General features: G+C 37.5%; 1 protein-coding gene across 1 annotated transcript; it reads right to left on the bottom strand.

Annotated features, from left to right (window-relative positions):
- Positions 1 to 5,718: 5,718 nt before the first annotated feature.
- LOC140555729 (uncharacterized) lies at positions 5,719 to 10,971 on the bottom strand. Its single transcript, XM_072679035.1, has 4 exons — positions 10,883 to 10,971; positions 8,173 to 8,256; positions 7,624 to 7,745; positions 5,719 to 6,241 (listed from the first exon to the last, which is right to left on the bottom strand). The coding sequence occupies exons 2-4, from the start codon at positions 8,243 to 8,245 to the stop codon at positions 6,122 to 6,124; spliced, it is 315 nt and encodes a 104-aa protein (XP_072535136.1). The 5' UTR covers positions 8,246 to 8,256; positions 10,883 to 10,971; the 3' UTR covers positions 5,719 to 6,121.
- Positions 10,972 to 12,887: the final 1,916 nt, after the last annotated feature.

Raw genomic sequence — 12,887 nt, 5'->3', positions numbered from 1 at the left:
TACAATGTTATCCGGCAAGAATTCTAATAAATTCATATTCGGAATGAAGTTCTAATGACAGAATCTCCAGAATGATGTTTCAATAAAGTGACTTTCTGGGTTGTGTGGTTTAAGACAATCTCCAAGATACCGTGGGGCCAAACCATTGAGAGACTTATAAATCAAAAGAAGTATTTAATAAGTATTGAAGGATTTAGTATTTTAGTATGTATATAAAAATGTACCTGGAAATCAGTGTGAGAATATGGCTAATGTGCTCAAATGTTCTAGCTCTGAAGTATTGAACACCCAGAACAATGTTGATCTGAAACTTGAAATAGTAGTGTACACACACTCATACACACACACACACACACACAGTCACTCACGGTGGGTGGTGCTACCTGTGGACATGTGTATGCAGGTAGACTTTGGCATCAGTCTGTTATTGGCTTTTAAGAGGGATTTGTGTATTGTCTCAGCTTTCATCAAGTAGAAGCACGTTTTAGTTTAGGCTCCAGATTTTGTGCTGTTATTCAACATGAAACACACAGTGGTGTGCAGAACTTTAGCCCCCCCCCAGTCAACATTTCTGTTACTGTAAATAGTTGAATGAGTCAAGGATTACCTGCTCTCCAAACGCATAACATTGTTGAAACATTCTCTTCAACATTATCAACAAAATGAGTGCATTGTGTCACCCCAAGAGCTTCGAGCTCTCATATAGCTTTGACCAGGGTCTTCTCAAACCCTGCCCCAACAATCAGCATCATGGGATCCTCTGAGCAGCTGCCGAGTGCCCTGAACATTAAACTAACTGATGCCCACAAAGCAGGAGAAGACAATATTTCAGGTAGTGTTTCCTCAGTTCGTAATGTCATAAAGAAATGGCAGAAACACAAACAGTGGAGGTCAGGTTGAGTTCTGGAAGACTGCTTGTGGGATCGCTGGATAGGCAAAATACTCCCATTAGTTGCCCCCAGTGAATGCTATGGATTATTCAGTATCTACTATATATATATTTTTTATCTACTATTAGTTATTTAGTATTTGCTATGATGTATTATGTATCTACTATGAATTACTTGATAACAACTATAACTATAACTATAAATGTTTCAGTATCTACTATGAATTAATCAATATCTACTATTAGTTATCCAGTATCTACTATGAATTATCCAGTATCTACTATTAATTATCCAGTATCTACTATTAGTTATCCAGTATCTACTATTCATTATCCAGTATCTACTATTAATTATCCAGTATCTACTATTAGTTATCCAGTATCTACTATTTATTATCCAGTATCTACTTTGCATTATCCAGTATCTACTATTAGTTATCCAGTATCTACCATGAATTATCCAGTATCTACTATTAGTTATCCAGTATATACTATTAGTTATCCAATATCTACCATGAATTATCCAGTATCTACTATTAGTTATCCAGTATATACTATTAGTTATCCAATATCTACCATGAATTATTCAGTATCTACTATTAGTTATCCAATATCTACCATGAATTATTCAGTATCTACTTTGCATTATCCAGTATCTACTATTCATTATCCAGTATCTACTTTGCATTATCCAGTATCTACTATGAATTATCCAGTATCTACTATTAGTTATCCAGTATATACTATTAGTTATCCAATATCTACCATGAATTATCCAGTATCTACTATTAGTTATCCAGTATATACTATTAGTTATCCAATATCTACCATGAATTATCCAGTATATACTATTAGTTATCCAATATCTACCATGAATTACCCAGTATCTACTATTAGTTATCCAATATCTACCATGAATTACCCAGTATCTACTATTAATTATCCAGTTTATACTATTAGTTATCCAATATCTACCATGAATTATCCAGTATATACTATTAGTTATCCAATATCTACCATGAATTATCCAGTATATACTATTAGTTATCCAATATCTACCATGAATTATCCAGTATATACTATTAGTTATCCAATATCTACCATGAATTACCCAGTATCTACTATTAGTTATCCAATATCTACCATGAATTATCCAGTATCTACTATTAGTTATCCAGTATCTACTATTCATTATCCAGTATCTACTTTGCATTATCCAGTATCTACTATGAATTATCCAGTATCTACTATTAGTTATCCAGTATATACTATTAGTTATCCAATATCTACCATGAATTATCCAGTATCTACTATCAATTATCCAGTATCTACTATTAGTTATACAGTATCTACTATTAATTATCCAGTATCTACTACAAATGATCCCGTATCTACAGTAATTGTTTAGTACCTACCATGAATTCTTTTGTTTCTGCTATTAGTTATCCAGTATCTACCATGAATTATCCAGTATCTACAATAATTGCTCTGTATCTACTATGAATTATTCAGTATCTGTCATTAGTTATTCAGTATCTACCACAAATGATCCAGTATCTACTACGAATTATCCAGTATATACTATAAATTATCCAGTATCTACAATAATTGCTCAGTATCTACTATGAATTATTCAGTATCTGTTATTAGTTATCCAGAATCTACTATGAATTATTCAGTATCTGTTATTAGTTATCCAGAATCTACTACAAATTATCCAGTACAAATGACCAGTATCCAGTATGTATCCAGTAGTACATCTACTATAAATGTTTCGGTCTCTACTATGAATTATTCAATATCTACTATTAGTTATTCAGTATTTAATATGATTTATTCTGTATCTACTATGAATTATTTCATTATTTGATATCTACTATGGGTTTTTCAGTATCTACTTTAAATGTTCCAGTACCTACTGCAAATTTTACCCAGTATTTGCTATTATCTATTCAGTATTTCATTTGATTTATTTTGTATCTACTTTGAATTATTTGATAACTACTATAAATGTTTCGGTATCTACTATAAAAAATCAGTTGATACTGTGAGTTTTTGAGTATTTTCTATGAATTACTCAGTACCTACATTAAATTATTCAGTAATTTATTCAGTATCTGCTATCAAATATTCCATAACGAAAATGAACTAATTACTCAGAATGTACTATGATTTATTCAGTATCTACTGTAAATTATTCAGTACCTACTGTAAATTATTCAGTATCTACTATACATTTTCAGTATCTGCTACAAACTATTCCGTATCTGCTATGAATTACTCAGTAACTGGAATTTGTAAAGGATTGAGGACTTAGGTGGTAAATATTTGGGACCTAAAATACCAAAATATTTGAAAACAGCTCTCACATTTAGACGGCCATAAAAGAAAAGAGCCACTTTGTGAGTGTGAGATCAATTCTCAAGAATGTATACAAGAAACAGATGGTCCAGTAAAAGCTGGAAATAAAGCGAACCAGAGTGATCTCCACCCCACACAGAGATTCTGCAAAGAATACCTCACCCCCTATAAAAACAGACCAATATATGGACGAGGTGCTTTACCGTTGCTGCTATTTGTGTTTTTGGCCCTCTGATATGCTTTTACCCATGTTTATGGATAACAGTGTGTCATCCAGAGTCAGAAACCACAGGCCTATCTGAGATTACTGGACTCAACAAGCGCTGAAGAAACCTATTGAAACTCCAGGTCAAAACAAACATGTCTGGGCTGGGGGGTTGGGGTGGGAGTGGTGATGGTGATGGGGTGGGTGGTTGGGTAGGGTGGGGGATTGTGCACATCTGATTTTTGGCTGAACTATCACTTGAACAGATGCCTAAAGCAGAGGCCTCCCGTGCTTTATAAGCTGACCTCTGACCTCACCTGCTCCCTTAGCAACAGGTTGACCTCTCAGACCCTGTTTACAGTCAGCAGGTGCCAGAGCAGTGTGTGCGAGAGTGGGTCTGGGTTAGTGTATTGCGTGTCCATGCATGTGCACGAATGAGTGTGGCTGTAATGCGTGTGTGTGTGTGTGTGTGTGTGTGTTTTGTAGTTGAGCAGCCGAACTGAAGGCCGCCAATGAGTGTAAACAATAAGAATAACTTTGCTTCCTCTCTCTCTCTCTCTCTCTCTCTCTCTCTCTCTCTATCTATCTATATCTCTCTAGTTCCAAAACAACAGCTGGAGACACACAGGTGGGTTTGAGGTAGAGAAAAGAGAGTAAACAGCCCCCCCCCCACCACCACCACCACCCAACACACACACAGCACTATTTTGTCCAAATGCAACACTAAGCAATTAGCACTCACTGCTGCTGTCAGTTTCTAGAGCCAGACTAAGCTAGGGTTCAGACATTAACAGGCTGTGATTCTGCTTCCCACGGAACAAACTAGGAAAATGCATTTACTGATATTACCAACTTACAGCTACTGATAAATGTCCATTTAAAAACTTTATCGATTTTCACCTTCATAAAAAATTATCTGGTAAAAAATGATCCAAATATTCTGCTTTCTCCAAAGATTTTCAGAATTTTGTACCTTCCTATAAACTAAATCCAATAAACAAATGCTCCTTTGTCTAATTCATATTACACACTGAAGAAGTCATATTAGTTACTGACAAATTCATATCTGTTACCGAATAAATCATAGTAGATACTGAATTATAATGGCAGATACCGAGTAATTCCTACCAGTTACTGAATAATTAAAAGTAGATACTGAATACCTCATAGTTAATACTGAATCATGCGTAGTAGATACTACATAATTCAAAGTACATACTAAATGATTCATAGTAGGTACTGAAAAATTCAAAATAGATACTGAAAATTTCAAGGAAAATACAGAACAATTCATAATAGATGCTGAATAATTCATAATAGATGCTAAATAATTCATAATAGATACTGAATAATTCATTGTAGATACTAAATGATTCATAGTAGATACTGAAAAACTCATATCAGTAATTGAATAATTCATATCGTTTACTGAATAATTCCTTGTAGATACTAAATGATTCATAGTAGATACTGAATAATTCATATCAGTAACTGAATAATTCATTGTAGATACTGAATAATTCAAAGTAGATAATAATTTATAGTAGGTACTGGATACTTTATAGTAGGTACTGAATGATTGATATTGGTTACTGAATACTTTATAGTTGCAGAATAATTCATAGTAGGTACTGAATAAAGCACAGTTGCATAATTCATAGTAGATCATCATTAATATTGAGACTGAATAATTCATATCGTTTACTGAATAATTCATTGTAGATACTAAATGATTCATAGCAGATACTGAATAATTCATATCAGTAATTGAATAATTCATATCAGTAATTGAATAATTCATATCGGTTACTGAATAATTCAGAGTAGATACTAAATAATTCATAGTAGATACTGAATAATTAATATCAGTAACTGAATAATTCAAAGTAGAAATTAAAATTTATAGTAGTTACTGGATACTTTATAGTAGGTACTGAATGATTGATATCGGTTACTAAATACTGAATCATAGTAGGTACTGAATAATGCACAGTTATATAATTCATAGTAGAGCATCATTATAATTAGCTACTGAATCATTCATATTGAATACTAAATAATTCAAAGCAGATGCCGAATAAGTCACAGTAGATATAATAATATATAATAAAATTCATATTAATTACTAAAAAGTAGTTTCTATGAACTCATGAAAGTCCTTGAGCTGCAGTGTGTGTGTATGTGTGTGTGTGTGTGTGTAAAAACAGAGATAAACGCTGAAACAAACAACAAAATGCATAGATTTCAATAGTAGGCATGTTCATAATGCACTTTCATTTTTATTGGATTTTTATTACACAGCAGTCGTAATAGCAAATCAGTTTACCAGTAGAATATATGATCATTAAAGCCCTGCAGTGTACAGCACCGGTAATGCATCCACATCTCACATACATTACATGTGCATTTACCTAGAATCATATGCCACACTTGGCTGACCTATATAGTAGTGTGTGTGTGTGTGTGTGTTACAGTGAGTTTGTGTTTGTAAAAATCCACTTGGTGCTGCAGATTCCTATTCTGACCCCTAAATTAATGACCTACTTGCTGTGTAAAAGCGGTCGGGATGTTCACTGGGAGTGTAATAATCCCACATTAGAATGTCTGAAAGAGTGTGTATGTGTGTCGGGGGGAGGGGGAATGGGGGGGGGGTGCACTCTCACTGTCTACACTTTCTTGTTGTTGAGCCATTTCAGGAGGTTTTCACACTCATCCATGCTGAGGTGACTGTCGTTGTCTTTGTCAGCGTAGGCCATAAATTCCCTCAGGTCCTCGGTGCTCATGTTCTACACGGAGAGAGAGAGAGAGAGAGAGAGAGACTGTGATGTCATAAGGACTTGGTTACCCAGGTAACACTGAACTGAAACAATACCTCATAATACTAATAATACCTCATTAACTCTTTAAAGCCTGAACCGTAGTACACAAGACCATATGAGAACATTATGACCACCCCTGGGCTCGGCCCGGGACGCCTCAGATGCCACAAGGACATATTAATAAGCGAGCACACCAGTCAGTTGTAGGAAAAAACAATAGACGCAATTTGACTGATGCCCAAAAGAGCATGATAATAGGGTACCGGACGAAGGGTGGTGGCGTCTCGTCTCAGTGAAGGTGTACCGAGAATGGACTCGTACGTTGAGCGCCTCCCAACCGCATAACAGTGGTGCCCCACAGGTCATTGATGCCAGAGGGGAATGATGACCCCGGCAAGTGGTACAGAGCAATCCACGCACCACTGTGGAGCAGCTAACCTCTATAATAAACACCATCTATTACCTGATACAGTCCATACACAATGTCTCGCTAGTGTCAGTTTGGTAGGTAGGTGGTCATTAAATATACTAATATACATAATATATACATAATATATACTGGATATACTATAGCTATATCTTAATTGCCAGAAAATTCTGCTTTCCTTACAACTGAACAATTCCATGCAAATGACACTTTGCTTATGTGACTTTTATTTTGTATCAAATATTATACAAAATTATAAAAAAAATATATATATATATATTATTGGTCAGTCTCTAAATTATTGCTCGCAAAACGTTTATTCAAATAATATCTCTAACTCTGTATTTATTCATTTATTTATTTATTTATTTATTTATGTATTATGTTCATGCAGTGCACACATTATCCACCAGGGGATGTAGCTATCTAAAAACATGTATATGATTTATTTCTAATAATGCATTTAATTATGATCACTGGTTTTATTTACTGTAAGTTATTGTCATTATTTATATATATATATATCATTTATAATGATTTAAGATAACTATTTAATAATCAGACTGATGTATCAGACCTCAATAAATGATATGATATCCATATGATAATAAGCTCATGCATATTAATGACCAGTGCTCACCACCTAACTATAGTGTAGACTTCTAACTGTAGTCGAAAGCGAAGGTCAGACCAAAGAAAAAAAAGGGCAACAAGAAAGACAAGCCTGAGAGAGAGACATGGACGGACAGAGAGGGACAGAGAGAGAGAGAGAGAAAGAGAGAGAGAGGTATTACTTTGTACTGGAACTGGTCCAGATCATGAGAATGAGAGAAGTGAGTGAGAAATGATGAGAATGTCTGATCATTCCCGTTTACATGAACGTAAGAGAGACATGATGGATGGCAGTGGAGCGGACACTCACTGGGAACTGCCTCCTGTAATTGAGCATGACCATCTCAAACACATCAGCCATGGACAGAAGCTCTCCATTACGTCTGGAGTGCTGGCAGATGAAGCTGGGGTCCGGGTGAGGAATGACCTGGTCTGAAGCGAGACAGAGAGAATGCAGAAAATCCATGAGCGGCAACACCTCAGCATGCTTCGGCAACCCTAAGAGGCCTTCGTTTGGCCAAAGGGCAGTTTGGGCGGTTTATTGATTTAGTGGATTGGTATTGGTTTGATAGGTCAGCTGGTCTACCAGCATTACCAACCTGACCAGGCTAGTCAACCAGTGTGACCCAAGCTGGCATTACAAGCCTGACCACGCTGGTCCACCCTTATGGCCAGCTTGACCAAACTGGTTAACCAGCCTCACAACCACCTTGGTCAGGTTGGTCGTGCTAATAGACCAGCTAATGCCTCCAAATTCAGGTGTCCTGTTTGGAAAGGTGAGAACATGGAGCTCTGCTTCAGCCTGGGGTTCTGGAAAGTTCTCAGGACAGGGTCACAAACACAGTAGTAGAGCACAAACCTGGCTCAGCGTTCACCACAGCTGCGACGAAACACGCAGCCAACACTGCCATCCACAGGCCAAAGCGCGCCATTGCAGCAGATTCTGAAGGAGAGACAGACGGTGGGCATTGACAGGTGAGTCTTTGGGGGCAGGAGGGAACGATCTGTCATTAACACATGATAATGTTTAGCATATCTCTCTCTCTCACTCTCTCTCTCTCTCTCTCTCTCTCTCTCTATATATATATATATATATATATATATATATATATATATATAAATGTTTGTAATATTTTTTATTGATTTTAAAAATATATAATATAAAGCTAATATATCAAATAAAACGTAAATGCACATTTTAGCATACAATTGGAGCAACAAAAATATAAACATTTTGCACATATATTATTATATAATATTCCAAAAAGGTCATGAATATTGCAATGTTACATTTTGGCTTGTTTTATATAATTTTATCGTTCTGAATAAATATTTTTTTAGTCTAAAGCAACTTTTTATAACGTTTCTGATTTAATACAGAAACCTTTATTTTGTAATTAGCCTTTGGCTCGTCTCAGTACCATCATTATAACACTAATCACTGCTAGCATGGGATTTATATATGTTAGCCTAACCAATGAGGCTAATGATGGTGTACAGTGAACTCTAGAATTATTGGCACCCCTCAAAAAACTGCAAAATGTATTTAATTTATTGTGTTTATATATGAAATATATTATTAAGTAATTTATAAAACAACTAATTAGTGTTTTAAAAGTGTTGAAATAGGCAGTTCTGTTGCTACAGGTGTAGCTTTATAGTGACAGTTACATTCAATTTTATTTATTAAAAACTTTTTTTAATTATAGTTAATTCTTTTTAATAATATAAAAAATTTAAAAATCTTGATAGTTGTTTTTAAGTTTAATAGTTTTGTGCTATCTCTTAGCCAACACCCGGCGTGGTGACTGCGGTGGTCTCCCCTGCCAAGCTGGCCTCCTGGCTATCCTTTGTTATTGTAGCGCTACATAAAATGACCACTACCCGTTTAACTTACTTTTACCTCAAGGTTTTTTTTTTTTTTTTAGCTCTGGAGCTTCAGAGTCTCCATATGAAATAAGGTTAGCTAGCTGGCTAACTGCTGCTACTTAAACTGGTGGCATTTGGTAGCAGCTAATGTTTGCTAACTAGCATTTTATCAATAGCGGCACTTTGATGCGCTAACAGAAGCACTTTTTAGTTACAAATATATCATATATCAAATAATATTAAATGTACATATATTTTAAGTGATTTTATGTCATCTTATATTCATGCTGGTGCTAAATATCATGTTTTGCTAGTCAGACAGGCCTTGTAATACTGTCCCAAAATGTTCATTTTGTAATTATTTGTATTAATTAGACTGACGTGGATATTTTCAGCTTGTTAATAAGACCTGAAATGAATCCACTGTAGTTATGCTACGTTACATTTACCTCAGAAATCGGATGTCGGAATGTTGGGAATAACGTCATACCGACAGGTCGACTGCGTCCCAGTGAAACATTCAGATAATTGGACGCTATTTCAAAAAAAACAGTTCGCTAAAGACTTCGGACTTTGTTGACAATCTTTACTGAGGTTTTATGGCAAATCTAACCAAAGTATGCCCCACTTTTTATGTTGCAGGTTAGCGTTGTTAGTCATACCCGATACCTGTTGATAACAACACATCATGCAGTATTTTCCGGACAGTACGGATAGAAGTCGGACAGTACTCTGTGTATACGATTGATTTAATGAGACGCAAATAGATAGTAGTGCTAATAAACACTAAGTAATAAATACTACAGCCCTACTGCTTTTACTACCGTTGATTACGGCCATCTTGGATTTTGAACATGAGGTTGGTGAGGCTCTCCCGACTTTCCATGTCGGAAACTTGACTTGTGGGGGCGTTCCAGTTGAAATTTCCTACCTGGAACGTCCAGAACGTCCAGAAATTCCAACATCCCAGTTCACAGCAGTGGAGAGGGTAAGTGTTGCTGTTTTTATGAATAATCGTATTTGATACAGCCATTTTTGCACCAGATGGTGACAACATGACCATTGTGACAGTATGGAAACCCTTATTTGTTCGCTTGGAGATAGAAATGTTGTTTTACAGCTTTTTATTTCAGACAAAGCACTAAATAATTAGTGTTTGGATCCTGACAGGTGGGTTAGCCGTACTGCAGCAGCAGTTATCTGTAGTAGCTAGCTAATGCACAAGACAATGGAGATACCCCACAAAGACTGGTAAGTTGGCGTGAAGACAGAAGAAAGCTATAAGACCAGGCTGTCTGGATTCAGTAGATGCTTTACACTGCGTGAGAGCCGGAGCTGGTTGGTCAGGTTAGTCTGCTAAAACGTACACACTAATCAGTCGGTGAGTTTCATTTAGGGTCGGACGATCACAAAAAAACACCACCATGTTTATGCATGACCTTACGCTAATTCTAGCAAGCCTGTTTTCCTGGCTAGGCTTCGGCCCCTAGTGACATAAAAGACACATAGGTGGAAACCTAATATTTACTTTTGTAAATCAGTGTAGTATATTATATTTTATTATTATATTTTAATATAACAATTGTTTCATTTAAAACCGAGATTAAATTCCTAAAAAATCAAAACCGAGTCTAATTTGTGTCACCGGTCAGACATTTACAGAGAAATTCGACGGTGGCTCAGTGTAGCTGTCCCCTTACCTGTCGTATGGGTAGAGATGTAGCCACTCACTGACCAACAGCACAGCAATGCCAGACGAATAAAGTGAGAGGGAGTAAAGCTGCAACTAAATACGTCCTCCTGTTCATCCGCCCATCCTGTCATTTACAGTAAGAAGAGAAGGAGGGGCCGAGCAGTGAGGTGTGTGTTGGAGTGTGTGTGTGTGTGTGTGTGTGTGTACATGTTTTTGTACATATTCAGGGCAGAAAAACAGGTTTAATATCCAGGGCCAAGAACAGAGATCAAATTCACAGTCTTTAGAGGTTTGCAGGTTTGAAGGGTTGAAGGTTTGGAGGGTTAGAGGGTTTGAGGTTTGGAGGGTTAGGGGGTTAGAGGGTTGGAGGGTTAGGGGGTTAGAGGGTTGAAGGTTTGGAGGGTTAGAGGGTTTGAGGTTTGGAGGGTTAGGGGGTTAGAGGGTTGAAGGTTTGGAGGGTTAGAGGGTTTGGAGGGTTGGAAGTTTAAAGGGTTGGAGGGTTGGAGGTTTAGAGGTTTGAGGTTTGGAGGGTTAGGGGGTTGGAGGGTTAGAGGAGTTGGAGGGTTTGAGAGTTAGAGGAGTAGGAGGGTTAGAGGGTTTGAGGTTTGGAGGGTTAGGGGGTTAGAGGGTTTGAGGTTTGGAGGGTTGGAGGGTTTGGAGGGTTAGAGGAGTTGGAGGGTTTGAGAGTTAGAGGAGTAGGAGGGTTAGAGGGTTTGAGGTTTGGAGGGTTAGGGGGTTAGAGGGTTTGAGGTTTGGAGGGTTGGAGGTTTAGAGGGTTGGAGGGTTTGAGGTCTGGTGGGTTAGAGGGTTAGAGGAGTAGGAGGGTTAGAGGGTTGGAGGTTTGGAGGGTTGAAGGGTTAGAGGTTTGGAGGGTTTGAGGTTTACAGGTTTGGAGGGTTAGAGGTTTGAAGGGTTGGAGGGTTAGAGGGTTGGAGGGTTAAAGGGTTAGAGGGTTGGAGGGATGAAGGTTTAAAGGGTTGGAGGTTTAGAGGTTTGGAGGGTTAGAGGTTTGGCGGGTTAGAGGTTTGAAGAGTTTGAGGTTTAGAGGTTTGAAGGGTTAGAGATTTGGATGGTTCGAGGTTTGGAAGGTTAGAGGGTTGGAGGGTTTGAGGGTTAGAGGTTTGGAGGGTTAGAGATTTGGAGGGTTAGCGGTTTGGAGGGTTCAAGGTTTGGAGGGTTAGAGGTTTGAAGAGTTAGAGGTTTGAAGGGTTAGAGATTTGGAGGGTTCGAGGTTTGGAGGGTTAGAGGGTTGGAGATTTAGAGGGTTGGAGGTTTATATATATATACACATATTATAACATGTCCTCACTTTGTATAAAAACATGTATATGTACACACACATACACACTACTAATCTATACATTCAGTGTGCAGGAATTATGTGGGTATTGTTAATAGCTGGAAATGCGGCCTTTGAGCTGCATCAGAGAATCGTGGAATGCTGTTGTACGTGTTTTGAACTATTCGTGCCGGGAACAGACGGCGCTGAAATGCGGTCAGGCACAGGCTTTAACTTCCTCAAAAGGCAAGGACCATTAGCATGTAGGAGGAAAAGACAAAGGTTTGGTAGAGAGTTTAAAGCCTGACATTGTGGAAAGTTTTCTGATCACATTTTGATATAATTTTTCTTTATATTCGAATAAAACAGGTGTGACTTACAGCCCTCCATCATTGGGGAACAAAATTTGTATATGTTACAATGGCAATGCACACAGCCTTAAGACAGAGAAGCTGCCTTTTTAGGGCTCAATTGGGCATTGCGGTTGTGATTTCACAGGTCTCTAAGGTTTACTGAGGTCCTGATACCTGGACCCGAGTTACCAGCCCATACACAGAGACAAGCCCCTGCGTGCCTCGTCTTCCCAACGGTCCCTGTCCGCTTCACAGCAGCATTTGGAGGAATTCAGGTCAGGTCGTTTTAGGGCTAAATAAAATATTTTCTACACTGTATGGAGTACAAAAGTATTCTTTTATTGGAGTACCTGCCTCTACTGTTCAGGGAAGAAGGCTTT

The sequence above is a fragment of the Salminus brasiliensis genome, chromosome 5 (assembly GCF_030463535.1).
Source record: "Salminus brasiliensis chromosome 5, fSalBra1.hap2, whole genome shotgun sequence".
In the NCBI taxonomy this organism is placed as follows: Eukaryota; Metazoa; Chordata; class Actinopteri; order Characiformes; family Bryconidae; genus Salminus; species Salminus brasiliensis.
Note: the sequence above shows the minus strand (reverse complement) of the source record. Positions and strands in the feature narration are given on the sequence as shown.